Raw genomic sequence first — 26,373 nt, forward strand, 5'->3', positions numbered from 1 at the left:
TCTGAAGCCTTCTTCTCTCAACTCATCAAAGTCATCCTCCATCCAGCTTTGCTCCGTTGCTGGTGAGGAACTGCGTTCCTTTGGAGGAGGAGAGGTGCTCTGTTTTTTAGAGTTTCCAGTTTTTTTGGTCTGTTTTTTCCCCATCTTTGTGGTTTTGTCTACTTTTTGTCTTCGATGATGGTGATGTACAGATGGGTTTTTGGTGTGGATGTCCTTTCTGTTTGTTAATTTTCCTTCTACCAGACAAGACCCTCAGCTGCAGGTCTGTTGGAGTTTACTAGAGGTCCACTCCAGACCCTGTTTGGCTGGGTGTCAGCACCGGTGGCTGCAGAACAGCGGATTTTCGTGAGACCACAAATTCAGCTGTCTGATAGTTCCTCTGAAAGTTTTGTCTCAGAGGAGTACCCAGTTGAATGAGGTGTCAGTCTGTCCCTACTGAGGGGGTGCCTCCCAGTTAGGCTGCTCAGGGGTGAGGGACCCACTTTAGGAGGCAGTATGTCCATTCTCAGATCTCCAGCTGCGTGCTGGGAGAACCACTACTCTCTTCAAAGCTGTCAGTCAGACAGGGACATTTAAGGCTGTGGAGGTTCTCACTGAGTTTTTGGTTGTCTGTGCCCTGCCCCCAGAGGTGGAGCCTACAGAGGCAGGCAGGCCTCCTTGGGCTGTGGTGGGCTCCACCCAGTTCGAGCTTCCTGGCTGCTTTGTTTACCTAAGCAAGCCTGGGCAATGGCGGGCGCCCCTCCCCCAGCCTCGTTGCCGCCTTGCAGCGTGATCTCAGACTGCTGTGCTAGCAACCAGCGAGACTCTGTGGGCATAGGACCCTCCGAGCCAGGTGCGGGACACAATCTCCTAGTGTGCCGTTTTCCAGGCCCATTGGAAAAGCGCAGTATTAGGCCGGGACTGACCCGATATTCCAGGTGCCGTCTGTTTCCCCTTTCTTTGACTAGGAAAGGGAACTCCCTGACCCCTTGCGCTTCCCGAGTGAGGCAATGCCTCGCCCTGCTTCGGCTCGTGCACAGTGCGCTTCACCGACTGTTCTGCACCCACTGTTAGGCACTCCCTAGTGAGATGAAACCAGTACCTCAAGCAGAAATGCAGAAATCACCCATCTTCTGTGTCGCTGGGGCTGGGAGCTGGAGACCGGAGCTGTTCCTATTCGGCCATCTTGGCTCCTGGGCGAAAAGCATCTTATCAGTGCTTTAAGTTCTAGGCTGCGTGTAGTGGCTCATGCCTGTAAACCCAACACTTTAAGAGGCCGAGGAGGAAGGATCAGTTGAGCGCAGGAGTTGGAGAACAGCCTGGGCAACGTAACAAGACCCTGTCTACAAATTTAAAAAAAAAAAATAGCAGGGCATAGTGGTTCACACCTGTTGTTCTAGCTACCTGGGAGGCTGAGGAAGGAGGATGCTTGAGCCTGAGAGGTTGAGGCTGCAGTGAGTCATGATGGTGCCACTGTGCTCCAGCCTGGGCAACAGAGTGAGACCATTTCTAAAAAAAAGAACTAGAAGAATATTCTCCTGTAGAAGTAATGACACTAGCTACTATGTATTGAGAGGCTATAAATTAGGTATTTCCCAGATGATATCTCACAGGGATTGTGACTATAAACTCATCACCAGCAGGAACTGCTGTCTCCCTGGCATCTACCACTGTGCCTGGAACATAATGTAACCTTCATAAATGTGCTGGATGAAATAATTTTCACAAAAAAAAATATGCAGTGGTACGTTGGTGCTTCCCCTCAATTTAAGGGTTAGGGCTCATTGGCTCTAAGTGTTTAAGCATTTTGGCCAAGGGCACACATCAGGTGGTGGAGCCCAGATTGAAATCTAACCTCACTCTCTTTCTCCCCGCAAAGTGAAGAAGGAAGTGGATCCTACAAAATAAATCCAATGTGGCTCACGCCTGTAATCCCAGCACTTTGGGAGGCCAAGGTAGGCGGATCACAAGGTCAGGAGATGGAGACCATCCTGGCTAACACGGTGAAACCCCGTCTCCACTAAAAATACAAAAAATTAGCCGGGCGTGGTGGTGGGCGCCTGTAGTCCCAGCTACTCGGGAGGCTGAGGCAGGAGAATGGTGTGAACCCGGGAGGCGGAGCTTGTAGCGAGCCGAGATCGCGCCACTGCACTCCAGCCTGGACGACAGAGTGAGACTCTGCCTCAAAAATAATAATAATAATAATGATAGTAATAAAATTAAATCTAGTGACTTGGAGAAAGGAATGAAAAAAATGAAATATCTGAAGTTTAAGTGTGTTTAATACTAGTGGATTAGGAAAAACACCCTAATGATGTCATTTTAATTCAATTCCCTCTTTAAAGACCCTATCTTCAAATGCGGTCACATTCTTGGATTGAGGGAATTAGGACTTCAACATGTGAACTTCAAGGGGAAACAGTTCACATATCCACACTTAGATACAATCTGCAACAAAAATTCCAGATGATTTTAACAAAACGTGGAGCAAAGAAGGAGGAAAACATTTGGGGAGAGAAGGATAGAGAAAAAAAGATTCTTCAGGTCTTATCTTGTTCAAGGGGACAAATTACAGAGACATTTTAGACATGAAGAAAACGGTATCTCAAAGTATGTTTGTAAAATACAAAAAAATCACTAATACACAGAAGGTGCATAACTTGCAAACCACTAGATAAGAAAAATCTGACGAAGAAAATCGTTTTTTTTTTTTTTTTTGAGACGGAGTCTCGCTCTGTTGCCCAGGCTGGAGTGCAGTGGCATGATCTCTGCTCACTACAAGCTCTGCCTCCCGCGTTCACGCCATTCTCCTGCCTCAGCCTCCCGAGTAGCTGGGAACTACAGGCGCCTGCCACCATGCCCAGCTAATTTTTTGTATTTTTAGTAGAGACGGGGTTTCGCCATGTTAGCCAGGATGGTCTGATCTCCTGACCTCGTGATCTGCCCTCCTCAGTCTCCCAAAGTGCTGCGATTACAGGTGTGAGCCACCGTGCCCGGCCCAGAAAATTGATTAATCCAAGAAAGAGGAAGAAAAGGGCAATAAGAACCTACAACAAACAAAAAATAAAAATTATAAGAATAAAGTCACATATATTATTTATTACAATTAATGTGAATAAGTAAAATTTCCAGTTAAAAATGCCAGGCAAACAGAAAGCAGGAGTGGCAATCCTATGGGGAAAAAACGGAATTTAGGATAAAGAGCATAAAATAAAACGAAGAGTTTTTCTAAGGAAACTTTATAGGAGTAAAAGTTTTATTCTGTCCAAAAGATGTACTAGTCATGAGCTTATATACAGTTACACACATCAAAATATATGAATCAAAAGTTTTTATATTCAAAAGTAAATTGACAAATCCAAAATTACAGTAGGTATATTGAGTAAAATTGGCTCAAATTGTCAAATTCAGCGGAAAAATAAGGACAGAGAAAACGAAAATCATATAATCAATATGCTTAATAGGTATATACAGAACTTTTTATATAAGAAAGATATTCTTTTCAAATATTTGTGCACTATTTCTAGAACTTGAATACATATTAGGTCATAAATACCAACGCAATGAAGTCTACGAAGTAGATATCATATAGGCCACCTTCTCTTACTTCAAGATAATGAAACAGTAACAAAAATAATTCTTCCCACCCAAAATAATCTCACTGCTTGATGTATTTTTTAACATTCTTCAAAACAGCTCTTTAGTAAAGAAGGACTAAAAATTCAATTGTCAACTATTAGATCTGAACAACAATGAGAACATCACATATTAAAACATGAGGCTTGGTACAGCGGCTCATACCTGTTAAGCCCAGCACTTTGGGAAGCCAAGGCAGGAGGATTACTTGAGTCCAGGAGTTCGAGAGTAGCCTGGGCAACATACTGAGACCCCATCTCAAAAAAAATTTTTTTTAATTAGCTGGGCGTGGTGGCACACACCTGTAGTCCCAGCTACTCAGGAGGCTGAGGTGGGAGGATCTATTGAGTCCAGGAGTTTGAGAGTAGCCTGGACAACATAGTAAGACCCCATTTCTTAAAAAAAAGTTTTTAATTAGCTGGGCAGGGTGGTGCGCACCTGTAGTCCCAGCTACTTGGGAGGCTGAGGTAGGAGGATCACTTGAGCTCAGAAGTTCAAGGTTACAGTGAGCTGTGATCATGCCACTGCACTCCAGACTGCATGACAGAGCAAGACTGTCTCTCAGAAAACACACACACACACACTTTTTAAACGTTTATAAAAAGTTTAAAAAAATGCTTCCTTATGAATATAGTTACAAAACTCTGAAATAAAATATTAGTGTGTCCAGAATTGGTGGGTTCTTGGTCTCACTGACTTCAAGAATGAAGCCACGGACCATCGCGATGAGTGTTATAGTTCTTAAAGATGGTGTGTCTACAGTTGTTCCTTCTGATGTTCAGACATATTCAGAGGTTCTTCCTTCTGGTGGGTTCATGGTCTCGCTGGCTTCAGGAGTGAAGCCGCAGACCTTCGCACTGAGTGTTACAGCTCTTAAGGCAGAATGTCTGGAGTTGTTCATTCCTCCCGGTGGGTTCATGGTCTTGCTGGCACAGGAGTGAAGCTGCAGACCGTCGCAGTGAGTGTTACAGCTCATAAAGGCAGTGCAAACCCAAAAAGTGAGCAGCAGCAAGCGTTATTGCAAAGAGCAAAAGAACAAAGCTTCCACCACATGGAAGGGGATCCTAGTGCATTGCCACTGCTGGCTCAGGCAACCTGCTTTTATTCCCTTATCTGGCCCCACCCACATCCTGCTGATTGGTCCATTTTACAGAGAGCTGATTGGTCCATTTTACAGAGAGCTGATTGGTCCGTTTTGACAGGGTGCTGATTGGTGCATTTATGAACCTTGATCGAGACACAGAAGTTCTCCAAGTTCCCACTAGATTAGCTAGACACAGAGCACTGATTGGTGCATTTACAAACCTTGAGCTAGACACGGGGTTCTGATTGGTGCATTTACAATCCCTGAGCTAGACACAGAGTGCTGATTGGTGCATTCACAATCCTCTGGCTACACATAAACGTTCTCCAAGTCCCCACCAGATTAGCTAGACACAGAGCACTGATTGGTGCATTTACAAACCTTGAGCTAGACTCAGAGTGCTGATTGATGCATTTACAATCCTTTAGCTAAACACAAAAGTTCTCCAAGTCCCCACTAGATTAGCTAGACACAGAGCACTCATTGGTGTGTTTACAAACCTTGAGCTAGACACAGAGTGCTGATTGGTGCGTTTACAATCTTTTAGCTAGACACAGAGTGCTGATTGGTGCATTTACAATCCTCTAGCTAGACATAAAAGTTCTCCAAGTCCCCACCAGATTAGCTAGATACAGAGTGCTGAATGGTGCATCCACAAACCCTGAGCTAGACACAGAGTGCTGATTGGTACATATGCAATCCTCCAGCTAGACATAAAAGTTCTCCAAGTCCCCACCCAACTCAGGAGCCCAGTTGGCTTTGTCTAGTAGATCCCACGCTGGGGCCGCGGGCAGAGCTGCCCGCCAGTTCCACACCATGCACCCGCACTCCGCCCTTGGGCAGTCAGTGGGACCAGGCACTGTAAAGCAGGGGGTGGTGCATGTTGGGCAGGCTCGGGCCACGCGGGAGTAGGGGAGGGGGGCTCAGGCATGGCGGGCTGCAGGTCCCGAGCCCTGCCCCTCGGGGAGGCAGCTGAGGCCTGGTGAGAATTCAAGCATGGCACCAGTGGGCCAGCACTGCTGGGGTACCCAGTGCACCCTCTGCAGCTGCTGGCCCAGGTGCTAAGCCCCTCACTGCCCTGGGCTGGCAGCGCTAGCTGGTTGCTCAAAGTGCGGGGCCCGCCGAGCCTGTGGCCACCCGGAACTAGCACTGGCCCGCTAGCACCATGCACAGCCCTGGTTCCTGCCTGTGCCTCTCCCTCCACACTTCCCCTCAAGCAGAGGGAGCCAGCTCCGGCCTTGGCCAGCCCAAAGAGTGGCTCCCACAGTGCAGCGGCAGGCTGAAGGGCTCCTCGAGCATGGCCAGAGTGGGCAGTGAGGCCGAGGAGGCACCGAGAGCGAGCGAGGGCTGCCAGCACACTGTCATCTCTCATTAGCATATAAAATCCAGCCATTTATTTAAAAGGTGGTACAGCAAGGTCCTAGAATAACATCGTTTTTCATTCAACATCATTTTGCTATAACTTTGACAAGAAAAGAAAACATCAATTCCCACCAGGGCCACTGTCTGTGAGGAGTTGGCATGTTCTCCCCATGTCTGTGTGGGTTTTCTTTAGGTACTCAGTTTCCCCCCACATTCCAAAGCTGCACCTGTTAGGTTCATCAGCATATCTACATGGTCCCAGGCTGAGTGAGCATGGGTGTGTGAGTGCCCCCTGCGATGGATGGCAGCCTATCCCAAGTCAGTTTCCACTTTGTGCCCTGAGCTGCAGGGACAAGCTCCGGCCACTCATGACCCTGAACTAGAATAAGTGGGTTGGAAAATGAATTGAGGAATGAATACAAATTATTATTATTATTATTATTATTTTAATTGAGACGGATTCTCACTCTGTCGCCCATGCTGGAGTGCAGTGGTGCAATCTCGGCTCACTACAAGTTCTGCCTCCCAGGTTCACACCATTCTCCTGCCTCAGCCTCCCGAGTAGGTGGTACTATAGACGCCTGCCACTACGCCCAGCTAATTTTTGTATTTTTAGTAAAGACAGAGTTTCACTGTGTTAGCCAAGAAGGTCTCGATCTTCTGACCTCGTGATCCACCCGCCTTGGCCTCCCAAAGTACTGGGATTACAGGTGTGAGCCACCATGGGCAGCCAGGAATGAATACAAAGTATTGTAAAATAAAAACTCATAGACAAAATCATACAAAGGCATGACAATAAATGATGCAGTACAAAAGCCCTCAGCAAACCCACTGTATTTGTTATTGTTTGTTTGAACTGCATGTTGGGAAGAGGTGTTCATATTTTAGCTTTGCAAACATCTATTCCTTGATTTAACCCACCACTGCAACAACCACTATCCCTCACAGATTCACCAAAAATTGAGTACATAATCTTACTTGTCTTTATTAATTTTTCTTAAATGTATATATAGTTCACATTTATTTCAATGTTTAATATTAGAAGTACTTTGGGTCTTTTTTTTTTTTTTTTTTGAGACAGGGTCTCATTTTGTTACCCAGGCTGGACAAAATGCCTTGATCATAGCTCACTGCAGCCTCCAGCTCCTTAGCTTGAGTGATCCTCCTGCCTCAGCCTCCCAGGTAGCTGGGACTATATGTATGTGCCACAATGCCCAGCTTTTTTTATTTTTTATTTTTTTTATTTTTGCAGAGACAGGGTCTCACTATGTTGTCCAGGTTGGTCTCAAACTTCTGGCCTCAAATTATTCTCCTACCTCAGCCTCCCAAGTCCTGGAATTGCAGGTATGAGTCACCACACCCAGCTACGGGTCTTTATTTAGAAATTTGGTGATTTTTTTTTTGTTTTTTGGGGGGGGGGGTTTTGTTTGTTTGTTTCGAGATGGATTCTCACTGTGTCGTCAGGCTGGAGTGCAGTGGCACGATCTTGGCTCACTGCAACCTCTGCCTGCCGGGTTCAAGCGATTCTCCTGCCTCAGCCTCCAGAGTAGCTGGGACCACAGGCACGTCCCACCACACCCAGATAATTTTTGTATTTTTAGTAGAGATGGGGTTTTGCCATGTTGGCCAGGATGGTCTCAATCTCTTGACCTTGTGATCCACCCGCCTCGGCCTCCCAAAGTGCTGGGATTACAGGCATGAGCCACCGCACCCGGCCTGGTGATTTTTTCATGACCAGAAATATGTCCATAGGAACTTAACTTGCTTATATCAGTTAGTTTATGGTAAAATCAGTTTTGTTATACACCATTTCACATAAAGTCACAATTTCCAAGAACTTATCATTGATGTTAATCAAGAACTTACTATATTTTAAAACCAACATATGAACTAAAAGATAAAAGCAAATTAGTGTTACAAAATGCTGTAAAACAAACACTGCATGTATGTGTATTAATGCAGAAAAGAGTTCAGAGTGATGCACAAGAAACTGTTAACAGTGGCTACAAAGGGAAGATAGAAGGCTTGGAGTTGGAAGAGAACTTTATCATTTCATATGCTCTGTAATATTTTAATTTTTACAAGTGTAGGTTCATAAATTCTGTAACGTACAAAGAAGTTTAGGATTTCATAATGGAATCAGTTGTAAGGTCATGCCAGGAGCCACAAGGAAACATCTGAAGCTTCGCATCTCTGTCTTTCAACAGGACTTTCGGGTTGCCTAGAGGACAGAGATACTCTTCCTTAGCTGCTGCACAGTCAAGGCACGGAAGAATGGCAGTCAATATGGGAGGTGTCAAACCCAGGCAACACAGTCTTAGAACTTTTTTTTTTTTTTTTTAAGACGGAGTCTCTCTCTGTCACCCAGGCTGGAGTGCAGTGGCTCAATCTCGGTTCACTGCAATCTCCGCCTCCCAGGTTCAAGCAATTCTCCTGCCTCGGCCTCCTAAGTAGCTGGGACTATAGGCACACGCCACCACCCCCAGCTAATTTTTGTATTTTTAGTAGAGATGGGTTTTCACCATGTTGGAAGGCAGCTGGGAGATCATCCCTCACTCCTCCAGTGAAGAAACTGAGACCCAGACATAATATAGAGTTGGAGATCGTGTTCCCTTTTTGAATTTTCTCTAGGTGCATACATGCTCAGAAGGCATTCGCTAATACTTTCTGAACTGATTACATTTATTTACTATTGTCTTATTCATGTGGTTGCTACTGTACAGCAGGATTATTAGTCAAACTCACAACCAAACTCAACGTCGGCTTTATAGCTACATAACCTCATTTGTCTTGTAGGGCAAAGGAACAAAATGTGAGCATATCATGGATTAATAAGTGTTAGTAATTCCTGGGAGACTAGTTATCTGGGATGTCCTGCTTCCTCTATAAGACATCCTTAAACTAAAATTAAAAATGCTTATGCTGTCTTTCTTTGGATAGCTTTATATAGGCTAAGTTAGAAATATATGTGCATACAAGCAGCTACTTGCCCAGTAGTCTTTCTAACCTCAACCCATATTCAATTTTTTGATTCCCTCATCTTAACCCCAAAGGGTAGCCAAAGGATCTTAAGTTGATGATACCACCTAACAGTTAAAAAAAAAAAAAAAAAAAAAACCTGATAAGTTATAAGGAAAAGCCTCTAAGCTCACCTCCTCTGATAGTTTTGCATGGTTAATTTTTCTAAGTTCCAGTAGACTACCTGAAACTTCCCTGTTTCTAGCACCAAATTTTTCACCACTTCAAAAAAGACTAGCTATCAGATTTAGGGAGAGTAAGCTTTTTGTTTGGTGAAACAAACAGGGCATTTGGGGGTCATGTGGTTTTCACATGTTGAATAAAGAGCTCTTGTTGGGCTTTGGTTACCCGTCATCTCATCAATATAATTTACTGGTTCACAAAAGAGTATGACATTTCATGGGTCTTTCTACATTGCCTTCCTTATTCTCTGTCCTTTGATAAGTTATCAAACAGTAATAAATTCATTTCTAAAGTCACACCTGAGAATTTCCAAAGGCTGGGATAAAGTGAACTTTTTGTAACGAAAATGAGAAAACTGGATTTGAGCAATCACTTTCAGGGTTAAATAATCCCAAGGGTAGTTTCTTTGTATCCTGTACTTATTTGCAGAAGAGGAACTGATTGCCAGGTTGAATTATCCATCTTTAAAAAAAAAAAAAGTTATTCTCATGGCTGTAAAACAACTACAGATTGCTTTTCTTGCACTCTTGAGGAGCTGACAAGGCCCCAGATGGAGGTGTTTTTCAGCAAGCTGTCAAGTGATCCATCCATCAAAAACAGCCATATCATCCAGCTGAGCTTGCTTTCTCTGCCAAGAATTGTATTGGGTCAGATGAGAAAGGCCAGGGTATGATGAATCCAGGAAAAACACAGGTCAGAGAAATGTATACCAGAAAAGAGAGGAGATGTGGTTACATTTGAATTCCAAAGGTTATATTTAGATTTGTTTTACAGTGACTTGATCATTTTTTCCTGGTGCTTTCTTTTATTCTTTCCAGAAATATGAACTTCATGACATTGATACTGAGAGGTGGTTTGTGTGATTTTGAGGAAATCAAAGCTGTAAAGCTCTATTAGAGTAGCAGTCCATAAAACACAGTAATTTATTATCAGCAAGCCAAGGACCTTTTTATTCATAGGCCTAAAGTAGCTATTACAGGATCATTTGAAATAATAAAGCTATCATGATTGGAAATAAACACAAAGCCCTAAAAAATCATTGCCCAGCAAGTCCAGAAATATCTCTAGGGATCTGATGCCCTCCATATTAGCCTCACTTCATCTTGGAAACTGCTATCCATCTGTATTAGCCCACTCTCACACCACTATAAAGAAATACCTGAGAGTGGGTAATTTGTGAAGAAAATAGATTTAATCGCCTCACAGTTCCACAGGCTTAACAGAAAGCATGCCTGGGAGGCCTCAGGAAACTTACAATCATAGCAGAAGGGGAAGCAGGGACCTCCACATGGTGGCAGCAGAAAGAGAGCAAAGAAGGAGGTGACATACACTTTCAAACCATCAGATCTTGTGAGAAACACTCACTATCACGAGAACAATAAGGGGAAAATATGCCCCCATGAACCAATCACCTTCCACCAAGCCCCTCCTCCAATTCGACATGAGATTTGGGTGGGGACACAATCCAAATCATCTCATCATCTAAGAAGTAAAATGACGGAAAATCATGCAAATTCCATTCTTATTCTTGGTGCACCTTTGGGGTCAAAGAGACAAGTTGTGGGTGAAATAGTAGAGTTTTTGTTTTCTGGTTTATATTCTATTAATAATATTCTACCTTATCTTTAATCATTGTAAAATGCTATAGAGAGTTATGAAAAATATTAATTCCTACTGTGCTTTATTTACGTAGTTTTTTCCTTTATATTTCCTCTGGAAACCAATTACTCTCAGCAATCTCCTTTATGTCAATCCATTAATATTTAATAAGCATCTACTCTATGCAAAAGACATTGAATAGTTGTGATTATTATGTGCTAGAGCTATGCTTCCCAACCTGTCCTCATCATGACACACCTAGAAATTGATAGACTACTTTTCTGGCACACCTGGGAGACAAGGCCCCCAAAGACAAACTTTCTGACAGACACAGCAACACCTTAAGTCATCTTAGGTAATTCGGGACCTTTACGGAAAGAACCTTATATTGTGTTCAAATATAATTTCACTGTGGTAAAACCTTTGTGGTTGTGAAACTGACCCAGTAGTCCTATAGAGAGTTTTTTTGATAAACACAGATGGATTCTTCTCGTCTTAAAGATTGAAATTTATATTTGTTTTATCTGAGTTCCTTCCTCAGAAAGTGACCTTCAGGCCTATCAAAAAGTATCAAAGAACTGAAACTCACCAGATCACATCCTGACAGCGAGACGCAAGACCCCTCATTCATTATGATTGCTTCCTTGTTCCTCCCTGGTTTCTGTTTTGTACGCATTGTTACATTTCTTCCCAGCTATATACACCTGTAGTTTTTGTCCATCAGGGAGATGGATTTGAGACTGAGCTCCCATCTCCCTGGCTGCAGCACCTGATTAAAGCCTTCTTCCTTGGTAATAATCATCTTCTCAGTGATTGCTTTATGTGCAGAAAGCAGCAGGACCTAGACCAAACCCCTGGTGTTTCGGTAACAGTTGTAAACATTGATTTTTAATTTGTATCACTAAAAAATTTACAGCCATCAGTGTCTAACGCTAATGGCCCTCTTGTTTGGCCCCACAAGCCAGGTGGGAAGCTCTGTACCAGAGAAATGAGATTCCCCATAGAGATGAGCTTCTCCTTACTGTTCTCCATGTGGGAAGAATTCAAACCAGAAGCTTTCCCTAGTGTGTGGATTTCACATCCTATCACTGAAAGGCACATTCCTTTTTAGCATTATGTTTAAAAAAAGAATGACTTTTCTTTCTTCTGTCATCAGAAATTTTCCTTCTTGGTATTTGCTCTGAGCAGCTCATGAAAGTTCCTGTCACTTGTTGCTACTTTTCCTGTGTTTTTGGCCTTTTTCTGCATTTATAACATTAAATGTGACTTTGTAATCTTCAAAAGCTGATGAAATACCAAATAGCTTTAAGACAAGAAGGAAAGAACAATGCAATCAGAGAATAAACTGGATAAAATACTTACTGGGCCAGTGAAAAGTTCTGCTGTTTTTCTTCTTAAATGCAGAGACAGTTTTTTAAGACGTAAGAAAGAGATGACTAATATCTTTATTTTCAAAAAGTAATTATCATCTTTCTTTTCTTACCTTGTAGTGATAAAGTGATAAGATTTATTCCCAAAACAGAAGAGGAAGCATATGCACTGAAGAAAATATCCCATCAACTTAAGGTAATAGAGCATCTACACACTTATGGTGGAATTGTGCTTGTGGTATGTTTACAGGGATTTGCTGACTGGAGTTGAATAATTGGAATTTATTAGCCAAGAAAGTAAAGGCTAAGGAGATAACTTGAAAGAGCTTTTATTTTATTTGAGATGAAGTCTCACTCTGTTGTCCAAGCTGGGGTGCAGTGGTGCGATCTCAGCTCACTGCAACCTCCACCTCCCGGGTTCAAGCAATTCTCCTGCCTCTTGGTAGAAACGGGGTTTCACTATGTTGGCCAGGCTGGTCTCGAACTCCTGACCTCGTGATCCGCCCGCCTCGGCCTCTCAAAGTGCTGGCATTACAGGCATGAGCCACCGCACCCAGCCGACAGAGCTTTTAAAGGATATTTAAGGCTACTCAAAAGTTTTCTGGCTGTGTGCAGTGGCTCATGCCTGTAGTCTCAGCACTTTGGAAGGCTGAGGCAGACAGATCACTTGAGCCCAGGAGTTCAAGGCCAGCCTAGGCAACATGGTGAAACCCCATCTCTACAAAAAAATATAAAAATTTAACCAGGTGTGGTGTCACATGCCTGTAGTCCCAGTGTGTCCGGAATTGGTGGGTTCTTGGTCTCACTGACTTCAAGAACAAAGCCACGGACCCTCACGGTGAGTGTTACAGTTCTAAAGGCGGTGTGTCCGGAGTTTGTTCCTTCTGATGTTCAGATGTGTTTGGAGTTTCTTCCTTCTGGTGGGTTCGTGGTCTCGCTGGCTCAGGAATGAAGCTGCAGACCTTTGCAGTGTTACAGCTCTTAAGGTGGCGCATCTGGAGTTGTTCGGTCCTCCCGGTGGGCTCGTGGTCTCGCTGGCTTCAGGAGTGAAGCTGCAGACTTCGCGGTGAGTGTTACAGCTCATAAAAGCAGTGTGGACCCAAAGAGTGAGCAGTAGCAAGATTTATTGCAAAGAGCAAAAGAACAAAAGCTTCCACACCGTGGAAGGGGACCCCAGTGGGTTGCCACTGCTGGTTCGGGCAGCCTGCTTTTATTCTCTTATCTGGCCCCACCCAAGTCCTGCTGATTGGTAGAGCCGAGTGGTCTGTTCTGACAGGGCGCTGATTGGTGCGTTTACAATCCCTGAGCTAGACATAAAGGTTCTCCACATCCCCATCAGATCAGTTAGATACAGAGTATGGACACAAAGGTTCTCCAAGGCCCCACCAGAGCAGCTAGATACAGAGTGTCCACTGGTGCACTCACAAACCCTGAGCTAGACACAAGGTGCTGATTGGTGTGTCTGCAAACCTTGAGCTAGATACAGAATGCCGACTGGTGTATTTACAATCCTTGAGCTAGACATAAAGGTTCTCCAAGGCCCCACCAGAGCAGCTAGATACAGAGTGTAGATTGGTGCATTAACAGACCCTGAGCTAGACACAGGGTGCTGATTGGTGTATTTACAATCCCTGAGCTAGGCATAAAGGTTCTCCACATCTCCACCAGACTCAGGAGCCCAGCTGGCTTCACCCAGTGGATCCTGCACCGGGGCTGCAGGTGGAGCTGCCTGCCAGTCCCGCGCCGTGCACTCGCACTCCTCAGCCCTTGGGTGGTTGATGGGACTGGGTGCTGTGGAGCAGTGGGTGGCGCTCGTCAGGGAGGCTCGGGCCGCACCGGAGCCCATGGAGGAGGTGGGAAGCTCAGGCATGGCGGCTGCAGGTCCCGAGCCCTGCCCCGCGGGAAGGCAGCTAAGGTCCGTTGAGAAACTGAGCACAGTGCCGGTGGGCTGGCACTGCTGGGGGACCCAGTACACCCTCCGCAGCCGCTGGCCTGGGTGCTAAGCCCCTCACTGCCCAGGGCCAGCAGGGCTGGCCGGCTGCTCCGAGTGCAGGGCCCACCAAGCCCACGCCCACCCGGAACTCCAGCTGGCCTGGAAGCGCCACACGCAGCCCTGGTTCCCGCTCACGCCTCTCCCTCCACACCTCCCTGCAAGACGAGGGAGCCAGCTCCCGCCTTGGCCAGCCCAGAAAGGGGCTCCCACAGTGCAGCGGTGGCTGAAGGGCTCCTCAAGTGCCGCCAAAGTGGGAGCCCAGGCAGAGGAGGCGCCGAGAGCGAGCGAGGGCTGTGAGGACTGCCAGCACGCTGTCACCTCTCACTAGCTACTAGAGAGGCTGAGATGGGAGGATCACTTGAGCCTGGGAGGTTGCAGTGAGCTCTAGTGTCTTTTTTTGAGACAGGGTCTTGCTCTATTGCCACTGCTCTCTAGCCTGGGCAACAGATCGAAACCCTGTCTCAAGAAAAAAAAAAAAGAAAATAAAATTTTCTATCTGACACATTATCTATTTACTACCCATCTCCAAGGTAGAATGTAAATTTCATGAGAGAGTTTATCTATTTTTTGTTCATTGCTGTATTTCTAATTAGTGTCTGGAATGTCCTAGAAGTTCAATACATGGTTTTGTTGTTATTTTTCCTTAATGAATGAATGAGTTCAGTTTCCTGTTTTCTAGAGCTTCTCTTTTCCTTCTTGAATCTTCCTACTGATCATCTAGGCACTTTCCTCTTAATTAAAACTTTAAGCAGAAGTGAGTGGAGGAAAAATTAAATCCAGAAATTCAAGTTAATTAGTTTTGCTATGTTTCAGTGGGTCTGATAAGAGAATTTTCTTGGCAAAGGTTGAAGGCTCTGTTATTCGATCTTTGATAAACTTTATGGATTTTAGAGTTAGAGCATTTCTCTAACTCCATCAGTGCATATAATTGAATGTTAGCTTTTACCTACAAGTTATGATGAGAAGTGTGGTGTGATTGGTTCTTTCCCATGCCTACCAAAATACAAGAAAGCCCAAAAACTATGTGGTGGTTTAGGCTTCATTTTAATGGACAGCAAAGCAGATTACCAAACAGGCCTCATTAATCTTTAATATGAAATAGAAAAATGTTTTTTCCTACATGACTGAAGTACAGTCCTACCTGAAGGAGTGTTAGGGAATGAGGGAGGAAGGAGACATTGTGGCTTCTGGAGATATTTGTAATTAACAAACTTTTTTCTTTTATTTATGGTTTGATTTTTCTCTTTGGCATGTTCCCCTTCAAATATTGAATTTATTTGCAAATGATGTCTTGAACATTGAGTTTATTGATTCCCTGTCTTCTCCTCATTCCCAGCGCCTACACAAACAGTACTGAGTTCAAGCATGGTGTCTCATTACAAGGGCCCAGGGTGAGGAAACAAGAACTCATCCCCAAATTGTGGTTGTTTATACAATACCAGAGAGACCATGGTCACTGGGCATTTCCCAAACCTCCTTTTCTTCTCGCAGGAATCTGCTTCTAGGAGGCTGTCATTAACCTCTTCACCCCACGACATCCTTTTCAGCAATTGTAGCTGAACACTTTCTGAATAGTCCACCAGGAACTTATTAATTGCAAAGAAGCAAAGCAAGTTTTGAGTGGAAGTTTCCGTCTCCACTGAAACTGTGTTTTCATATACCACCAGAAAAATAGCCACTTTTCATTTTGGAGTCCAGTGTTTTGGGGAACAGATATTCTGAACAAAATATTGGAGCAAAATATTTCTCAAAGGACGTTTCTACCATTCATGAATCTATTTACGTGTTAGGCCTTACAAAGTAATGAACTTGCACTGTTATATTTGTGATAATCACTTACCATTATCAAAAGCAATAAAATTACATCTATGAGGACTGTAGGGTTACTTATAAACTCTCAGAAATCATCATAGATGGAATCAAAGCTCTAGACTGTAAATAGGGCTGCTGGCACTGATGACCACACATTTACATTGGGCCCTTTTTGATAAGCATTTAAAGAAAATCATTCCTGCAGATTGTTTTCATTTAGTCCTCAAGGAAAGGTGGCCACCTGGGGGAGGAAATGGTTTGGATGTAAAGGAGCTTAGGGGACAACTGAGAGAATGGAGGGAAAGGGATCTGGTGAGGAAAGAAGGGAGCAGAGTGAAGGGAAGAAAGAAGCTTAATATTAGGATATCAACTGTGCTCTAGTGATTCCACTCCACACAGAGTCACATCCAGCTCCTCTCAGCCACAATGCTACATGCTTCTACAAATTGCATCATTTTAACAATCCTATGAAGTAAGTCTATTGTTATTGCTGTTTTGCAGAAGAAGAGAGACAGAGTTAAGTAACTTGCCCAGGCCACAGTATGGGATTGGAACATGGATCTAGTTGGTGTCAAGCCCTCTAGGACCCAAATGAGGCCTGCCTCTTGCCTCTAGTTAGGTTATTCTGATTCTCTTCACAATGGAGAGGATTGAAGCCAAGTTGGCAGAGCAGTGGAGCCTAGACTCAGAATGTGATCATTATCATTATCATTTACTTTAACCCTAGAGTCAGGGGTCACCAAGACCATGCCCCCATTCAATGGGTTGCATAAGGACTCACCGAACTCAGCATATAGTCCTACTCACAGCTATGATTGGTCACAGCAAAAGGATACAAAGCAAAATCAGCAAAGGGAAAAGGAGTATTGGGTGAAGTCCAGGGGAAATGAGGCACAAGCTTCCAAGAGGCCTCTCCCAATAGAGTCACACGGGATGTGCTCAATTCCATCAGTAACAACTTGTGACAACAAACATGCAGTGTTGTCTACCAGGGAAATTCATTAAAGACTCAATGCCTGGGGTTTTTATTGGGGTAGAGTTATGTAGATACCCTCTGCCTAGCACATACCCAAATTCCAGACTCCCAGAAGAAAAGTAGGTGTTCAGCATGAACTATATTATTTGCACAATCTAAGCACATTGAATCACTCTTATTAGTTAGGGTGGTGGTAACCCTCCTGATATCCAACTTTCCAAATGCCAGCCAAGGGCCAATTTTACAAGCAGGCCTTTCTAAAGATAGTATTTTTCAGACCTGCTCTGTAAAATTTTTTTGTACATTTCTTCATTTCCTTTCACTAAAGAAGTAAAACTAGATTGAAGTTGGAGGTATTGAGTTTAGATAATTTTCTATCTAAAAGCATTGCGTTACCTTGATGTCATTTTAAATTCGAATGATTTCAACCAAGCAAACCATTTGTACTATGGAAAGCAGCAATTCTGGCCAGGCAGAGAAAGCAGCCTGCAGAGAAAAAAGAATATGATGTGTGTCATCTTCTGGCCTGTGGAGCTAATGGGACAGAATTATGGGCATTGCTAACAGCTTCTTTGCATTCCCTGTGCATTGCCTCTAGAAGGGAAGAAGGAGGGTTTGCCAGGAAACCTTTAGTTGCCTTGCTTCCCTAAATCACACTGTGATAGATAGAATTCTAAGATAGCCCCAAGATTTTTATCCCTTCTGGTGTACATGCCCTGAATAATCACTCCCCTGAGGATGAGGAGGGGCCTGTGAATATGATGGGACAGCCATTCCTTTGATGATGCTACATTATATGGCAGAAGGGAAATGACATAGGGAAGACCTGACCTAATCAGATGAGCACTTTAGAAGCAAAGAGTTTCCTCTAGCTGTTCACAGAAGAGGTCAGAGAAGTGCTTCTGCTGGTATCAAGATAGCAGTTCACAAACTGCTAAGTTGTGAACTATCCATGAGAGTCACGAGCTAAGGAATTCCAATGGCCCCTAGGAAGTGAGAATGGTTTTCAGCTGATAGGCAGCAAGGAAATTGAGACATCAGTCCTCCAACCACAAGGAACTGGATTCTGCCACATAAGCCTGGAGGAGGCAGCCCAGAGGACACTGTTATAGGACCACTAGGTTTGATTGCCCATTGTGCTGTAACAGACCAATATACTGAAACAACAAGAGTTGCAGCAGATAAATGGTTTGATAATTGTAGGGCAGCCAAACAAGGAGACGGGAGGAAACCTCAAATCTGCCTCCCCAAGGAGGTTGGGTTGGGGTCTGAATAGGTGATGGGCTGAACAGGAGTTGGGATAGCAGATTGAGAAGTGAAGAGTGAAGTCATGGGACGGGAAGATGAAAAAACTGCATTTCCTACACCTCTTTGCTGAGTTGGTTTCTTGGTGGAGGTCTTCAGACTGGTTGGTGTCAGCTATTCTGCTGGAATTCAAGATCTTAAAAACACTTTAAGCAATTCTTGGGCAGAAAGTTCCAGTGCCAGAGATTCCATCTATAGGAACAATGTGGGGAGCAGGTGGTTAGTGCTCCCCACAACGTGGTTCTCAGTTAGCAGCTGCAGGGACTTGGGTAGAAGTACACCAGCACACCCTGGTCAATGCCCAACTATAATTCTGCCTAAAGCCTGACTTGTAATTCTCATGAGGGCTGTTTTAACAGCTTGATTTTAGCCCGTTGATACCTGCAGAGAGAGTCCAGCCAGCCATGTCAGGACTTCTGATCTGCAGAACTGTGAGATGATAAATAGATATTGTTTTAAGCTGCTAAGTTTGTGGTAATCTATTCTGCGGGAGGAGAAAACTCACATACACAACGAACTAACAGCCTACATATTGGCCTTTGGCTCTCAGATTCATACATGAATCATTGTTAATTTTCCTGATTTCACTAGCTGTAACCAAGCATCTTAGGGAAAGTGGAAAGTAATTGGACTACATGCATAGGCTATAAATTCACAATGTCTTCTCTGAAACATGAACAAATGCAAAATGCATATGCATATTGAACGGAATCTGAGAAGAGACAGTCAAAGCATAGTTAATTAGACATAGAACTGCTGTTACAAAGCTGGTTACTTTCCTAATTAAATTTTATGGTTTTGCTGAAGAATTAAAACAAGAAAGTTAAACAGAAAACCATGCCCCTAGAGAACTGGATTGAGAAAGCACCAACCAATTAAATTGTTAATTAAGAGCATAACCATGATTTAAATAAAGTTATGATGGAATGGGAACAGTCTGCAGGTAAGTAAATTAAAGTCCCAACATCACATTCTGCCTACATCTCTGCAAATTCTTTGTACTCTGAAGTAATAGAAATGGCTTTATGTAGGATCACAAAGTTTCCATTATACAATTGACACACTCTTGTAGAAAGAACAATTAATGGTATTTCTGTTTCCAATTTCCTCATCAGAGAGCTGTAGGATTGGAAACTGTCCTATTTGTCCAAAAGTTTGTCATTTTTTTTCAAACTGAAACACAACCTCATAAATATTGGTTTGTCAGGTATCATTGAATGACATGTCAAAAGTCATAAAATCACATGGGGAAAACTGTACTTGCTAGGAGGAAGGCTTCATCTCTCTTGCCTTGCTTTGTACATGAAATGTGCTGCTGCTGTCCCAGGTGTGGCTTCCCTCTCTCACACCCCAGTACTGTGCTGTAGTTGACTGCTGTCTTCTCTAATCCTCCTTGGTGCACTACCAAGTCATACACCAGGACCTACAAGAGCTCTAGAACACCTGTGATTGTGGGGGTTTATAAACTCAAACATCCAACTGGACAGTTTAACCAATTAGAAAGCTTATGAGGAGGAAATGGGTGGTAGAATTCACGCTGTGGAAGATATTTGTTCCCAACTTAATTAGAATCTGATCGTGTGATTGTAGGATCCTTAATCATGGCTATGGTAGGCAGAATTCTAGGATGGCCCCCAAGACTCTTGGCCCTGCTGCACACACATCTTCTCTCCTGAAATGCTAACCTGGGCACCATTGTAAAAGGATTTTGCAGATGTAATTAGGGTCCCAATCAGTTAACCTCAAAAATCGGGAGATTGCCCAGGTGGGTCTGATCTAATCAAGGGAGCCCTTTAAAATCGATGTTTCCTCCAGCTGGTTGCAGAAGAGGCACTCAGACTACTCACTCCTGCTAGCCTGCAAAAACAAACAGCCATGCTGTGAACTGCCCCGTGGCAAGAAATTGTGGGTGGCCTCTAGCTGCTGAGAACTATCTAAAGCCTACTAAAAGGAAAATGGGGGCCTCAGTCCTACAGCCACAAGGAAATAAATTTTACCAACAGTGAGAAGATAAGCACATATAAACCCCAAATGAAACTACAGCCCAACTGACACCTTGATTTCAGCCCAGTGACACCCTGAGCAGAGAATCCACACCATGCGCAGACTTCTGACCTACAGAAACAACAAAATAATAAAATTGAGCTGCTAACCTTGTGGTAATTTAGCGATAAAAATCTAATACCTTAAATGCCCAGTGGCTTGGTATGCTGGCTGAAGATACACAGGAGCATTATGAATGATACTTCATAAAAGGTAAAAGTGAGGAAGAGACCAAGAATTTGGCCTGTCAGTATGTTTTGGGTAGGAAGTTACATTTCCACTTTTTTGTTAAAGGCTTTGTAAAGTAATGAAAGAACACTGACTTTTGCTTTCTGTAGCATGAATTTTGAAAGACAGAAAAAGCTGCTTATTATCCAGGCAGATGTCCAACTGCAGTCATGGGCTAAATTTCAGGAATATAACTTTCAAGCATGGCTTGCATTTATCTCCATGTGTATATTGATAATTAATAAGCTCAATAACAAATACATTTTAAGAGAAACAATTCAGTATGTTTAAGAAAGAAATACATTAGAAACATTCTTTCAAAAGGAAAAAACCCTCTACCATGTTATGATGATGATGATCTACCCTAATGATCCTTTATTTAATTTACTCAACTGAATTGACATGACCTTGGACTTATGCCATAGTATTTTAAGCTGATCATGTTTCCTTTCTATTATAAGAATTTCTTAAGTTTTGACATTTAAACAATCTGTTTTGAGACTAATTTTTAAACATTAAAAGGAATTGCTTTTGCAGGATGTAATATTGGCCATTCCTGAGGACAGCTGAAGGTTGGGTCTAGCACAGTCTTTTGTAGAAAGTAATCTCCACTGGGCTCTTTCATGTACCTGCCATCACCTGTCATTGCCTTCTTTGCATGTCTAGTGGTTGGCAGGCTGTAGACTGGGATGACAGACAACTGGACCATGTGTCTCTCGTTATCTAGCTGTCTAGGATAGGCTTATTTACTTGGAAGTCACAGGGTTCTAAGAGTGAGAGAGAACAAACTTACAAACCTCCTTGAACCTAAGCTTAGAGTACTCAGTAAATGTCACTTCTGCCACATTATCCTAGCCAAAGAAAGTCACAGCTCAGATTCAAGAAGTGGAAAAACAGACTCTCATGCTTAGTGAGAGAATGGTAAGGTATGGACAAGAGAGTCTGTGGTCATTTTTGTAATCCACCACATCTTCTATTCCCCACGACCCCCACAACACACACACGCATATTCAATTTGCCACCAAATCCCAGATGGAGGATGACAGCTACCTAACTTCTCCTCTGCAGTCTTAAGGCCACTTCTATAGTTCTGGCCCTGATCATCTTTTTTTTTTTTTTTTTTTGAGACAGAGTCTTGCTCTGTCGCCCAGGCTGGAGTGCAGTGGCGCAGTCTCAGCTCACTGCAAGCTCCGCCTCCCAGGTTCACGCCATTCTCCTGCCTCAGCCTCTCGGAGTAGCTGGGACTACAGGTGCCCGCCACCACGCCCAGCTAATTTTTTGTGTTTTTAGTAGAGACGGGGTTTCACTGTGGTCTCGATCTCCTGACCTCATGATCCACCCGCCTCGGCCTCCCAAAGTGCTGGGATTGCAAGCGTGAGCCACCGCGCCCGGCCAAGCCCTGATCATCTTTAGCCTGAACTGCACCAGCCTCCCCAGTGTCTTTTCTGCAGCCTTCACACATGGTTCCTATTTGTTCTCCATACTGTAGTCAGAGTGATCTTTCTGAAATGAAAAACTAACCAAGTCACATCTCTACTTAAAACCTTTTAAGTGTTCGCCATAGTCAACAGCAGTAATTCCCAACCCAGGATACACATAGGAAGCTTTTTATAAAAGACTGACCTCTAACCCCACTGCTAGAGATTCTGACTCAGTTGCTCAGGTGAGGCTTGGTAGTTAAACTTTCTTTAAGCTCCCTAGGGGATTCTGGATGTATCCAAGGGAATAAGCCACTGACCTAGGGTGTAGACTTCAAACTCTTTGGTGTGACCCACGGGGCCAGTCAAGATTGCACCTCCCTGCCTAACACTTCTCAGCATCTGTCACTATCCTTAGCTTAGTGTCAATCACGTGAACCAAACTGAACCAGTTGTAGTTTCTCACCTAAGTGCCTTAGCTCAAGCTGTTCTTGTCTGGAATGCTCTTCTCTTCTTTGACCACCTAGTGAACAGCACTTATCTTTGAAACCTAGGCTGAAATACTGGATTCTCCTTGAGTTATCTGACCCTCACTGAATTCTATAGACTGTTAGACCCTAACATCTATATCCCTTTGTGCTTTCTCCACCCACCCATCCCCAGTAGGCTTTCTTAAAGATTTGAAATGTCATTAATTATCTGAATTGCATATGGTGGATAGGGAGGCACTGATGGAAGAGAAAGGACTAGTGACTCGTCAGCTGGTACTAAAAGGCTTATGTGCACAGGCCACTACCTTCAGGAACACAGCCCAGCAAAGGCTTAAAAAAGACCTTTACTTTTTTGACCCACCCCTCTGGTTTTTATTTCCTTTTTTTTATATAGGTCACCTTTTTTATTCATCCTTGCAATTTCACCTGAAAATTACAAATATTGGAGGAAATGATTTGTGCTTTGTTAAATGTGAATCTAACCATTTCCACTTTTAAAGGACATTAACATGTGATCAAAGATATAGGAATAGACGAAGTTCCTTTTTCAAGGGCAGGGATGGCACTTCTTGGTAACTGAGAGGTTTTCTATCAAGTGTATAAACCATACTTTGGTGCCATTTCTTAGACCCACAGTTCCAAAGACAAAAGTTTAATTGAAAATTCTTTTCATTAAAGTTTCTTATTTTCAACCATTTCATTTTTCTAGCCGTATAAATTTGCAGAGATTTCCCCTGCCTTGCTTGGTTTTAGAGGTCAATGTTGCTGAGAAGTGTGGACCCTGGACCCCACAACCTTTTTTAGAGAAGTGCACCATTGTCCTGATCACTGGTATCAGGGCACAACCATATAAACAAGTATTGATAACCTAAAAGAATTCACTAACACCATTCAAATTTATTTATTAAATATTCAACCATGTGAAGTCTTGTACAGGGCGGATATGGAAAGCAGTTAGCGTGGTGCTTAAGAGTAAGACCCCTGGAGACATAATGTCACTGGTCAATTGTGTTCTTTGCCTACTTCACATTGGCTGCAAAGAAAGAACATCCAGTCGGGAAGTCAACCAGGTTTTTATTCAGTGGCCAAAGAATGGAGAAGGGGAGCACATGTTCCAAAGGCACCATCTTCCTGGAGGCATGGGAGGTTTAGAGAGTTGGGCGCAAGCCTGGGGAAATATGTAGGCATGTACCGGATGGAGTTGCAAACACAGGCACAGTACATGAACATGTTTCTACACACACTGCATGTAGACAAAATGGGGGCAATTTTCTCTTAGGGGAAAGATTTCTAGTATTATAATGATACGTTAATGACTTAAAGGTAACTGGAGGTCACCTGCTCTGGTCTGCACCAGTTTCATGTGGGTCTGAACTTTCTCAGTTATTCAGCAGCGGGTCTCAAGGGGGCTACTTGCGGCATCCAGACCATCTGGTTTATTTAAACAGCTGTGCCTATAAACAGACTTAAAAAAACAGTTAAAGTTTTCCCACTGTCAGTAGGGGCCATCCTGGTGACAATACTTCTTGGGTTCATATCCAGACTCTTCCATGTGCTGATGAAAGGGAGAGTTCCCTGATCCCCCTTGCAGAACGTGTGGCAGGGGTGTGTCTTACCTGTTCAATCACCCCACTGCTCAAACCCCATGTGGCGTGGGGAGCGTGCAGACCGGCAAGTGCAGGGGCTGGGGTGAGTGCTTTGGGCTCCAGCCCGTGGCAGTGTCTAGGAAGGAGTTACAGAGCTCTTTCAGCTTTGCCATCCGCAGCTCAATGGTCCCTCTGCCTTTTCGCAAGGGCAGAGGGCCAGTGACAGCTTTCTGTATCTCGAGCTCTTGCCCAGCATCCCAGAAAAATCGGGTCACACACGGGCTTGAAGGATGAATGCAAGGTTTTATTGAGTGGCGGAGGTGGCTTTCAGTGGGATGAATAGGGAGCTGGAGTAGGCCCGACTCCTCTCCGACCACCCACCAGCCGAACTCCTCTCAGAGTTCAGATGTTCCTCCTTGTCTCTCTCTCTCTGCCGCATCATTCTGCCATCTGTCTGCTGGTCTATTTCTGAAGCTTGGTGTTCAGGGTTTATATGGGTGCAGGATAGGGGGCATAGCAGGCCAAAAGCAACTTTTGGGGCACAAAAACAGGAATGCCTGATCTCATTTAGGGCCATGGGTATACAGGCTTGAGGATGGGGCCTTTGCCCAGGAACTGCCCTCTTCTACCCAGGATTTCCCGGTCTCCTGTCTATATCACTAGTTGTATGAGTGTCAGCAAGTTACCTGATTTCTCGGTGCTTCTATTTCCTGATCTGTAAAGTAGGGAACCACAGAAAGAGTCAATCATTTCCACATTTGTACTAACCTGCAGCTGGCATGTACATATATATCTCTACATACACTGTAGCAATTTGTCCACATATTGTGTCTCCCTTACCAGATTGAGAACTCCCTGAGAGAAGGATGACTTACCATTCTTCTTTGGATAGGACTGATGTCTGACTCATCTTTGTTTCCCTAGTGCCTGGCAATAGTAGGCAGTCAACAAATATTGCTTGAATGAATGAGCATATGTAGTTCATTCATCCATCTATTTGCCTATAATTGTAATACAAACAACACTAACTTGGATTCTCATCAGGAACATATGCATAATTTATTTTCAACAAGATAGAAAAATGGTAGGTGTAAATAAAAACTATTGTAAAATGGAGCAAGCAGGTATCATGAAATAGGCAAGGGTATGAGGTAGGGGAAATTATCCATTTCCTCAATTACTAAGGAAGTTTTATGGAGGAAGTGGGATTTCTGTAATAGCTTGATGATAAACTTCTTAGAGAACTATCTCTGAGATCTGCAATCTTCCATTAGAGCCTCACCTAACCTTAAGATTTTTGCCTTTGGGTGTTGACTAACTCAATGAATACAGCAATGCTGATCATCAGAAACATTTGAATTTGAAAGTCAGAGCTCAGGTGTTCTGCCTTGGAGTCAATTTGTGGTTTTGTATAATCAGAAATGTCTGTATCTCTTTAAGCCTCTGGCTTACTTGATTAGCAAACCCATTCCTTTCTGATAACCTAAAAACAGCTATTAGGGATGCATATGTGGCAATACTTTGTGCCCTAAAAAAATTCAGAGCAGCTTTTGCATATTCATCAGTCATAACCACAAAGACTTTGCTTGATTAAAGAAGTTTCCTGTTTTCTACCATTTTGTTTTTCTAGTTGTATAAATGTGGAATGATTAAAATTCCCATGGTCCCACAAATACATCTCTTAGATGTTTTGCTGATAATTGGATTTGCTTTGAGGCTATCTGATCATCAGTGTTTCTTCTGCTCTCTCACATTCCAGTTACATTTTGAATATGAACTATGATCTGGGCTAAGAATCAGCATCATATTGAGAAAAAAGAAAGGAGAAGGTACAGAGAGCATGAAGCATAAGGGAAAAGACATTGACCCAGTACAGAGATTGTGATCTTTGAGAAGTTGCATCACAAGGCTTGTTGACTCCCTTAGAGAGATGATATTGGGAGCACAGGCAGAAGATGCCTCTGTGTTACGGGGCCAGGCTGAGGCTTTTGATAATATAGATACATAGCCTTTTGAGAATATATGGAAGAAGCAACCTTTGGGCTTTCAGACAAGGAGAGAATAGGTGGGAAGATAAACAATGGAACAGCAGGATATACTGTTCTTTCCTCCTTCCCTTCTTCCATATCCCTCTCTGCCCTAAAACTTCAGCCACCATATCCAGGGGCATACTTAGACAGTCCATTCATTTTGCCCATGAATCTGTATTGTGCAACCAAGATCAGTCAAGGTCCAGTCAGGAGACAGACACACCAATAATTTGAACAGAAAATTTTCAATATAAAGTAAT

The 26,373-nt window shown here is 43.5% G+C and overlaps 1 protein-coding gene across 4 annotated transcripts in view; it reads left to right on the forward strand.

Annotated features, from left to right (window-relative positions):
* CPA6 (carboxypeptidase A6) overlaps positions 1 to 26,373 on the forward strand; it is a 366,630-nt gene that overhangs the window by 119,722 nt on the left and 220,535 nt on the right. For 3 of the 4 annotated variants that reach the window (XM_055298960.2, XM_063611539.1, XM_063611542.1), the window contains exon 2: positions 12,352 to 12,427. The exons of the other annotated variant lie outside the window; for it this stretch is intronic. In XM_055298960.2, coding sequence (XP_055154935.1) covers positions 12,352 to 12,427 — 76 coding nt within the window. The remainder of the gene's footprint in view (positions 1 to 12,351; positions 12,428 to 26,373) is intronic. 4 annotated transcript variants of the gene reach the window in all.

Source organism: Symphalangus syndactylus, chromosome 11 (assembly GCF_028878055.3).
Source record: "Symphalangus syndactylus isolate Jambi chromosome 11, NHGRI_mSymSyn1-v2.1_pri, whole genome shotgun sequence".
Taxonomy (NCBI): domain Eukaryota; kingdom Metazoa; phylum Chordata; class Mammalia; order Primates; family Hylobatidae; genus Symphalangus; species Symphalangus syndactylus.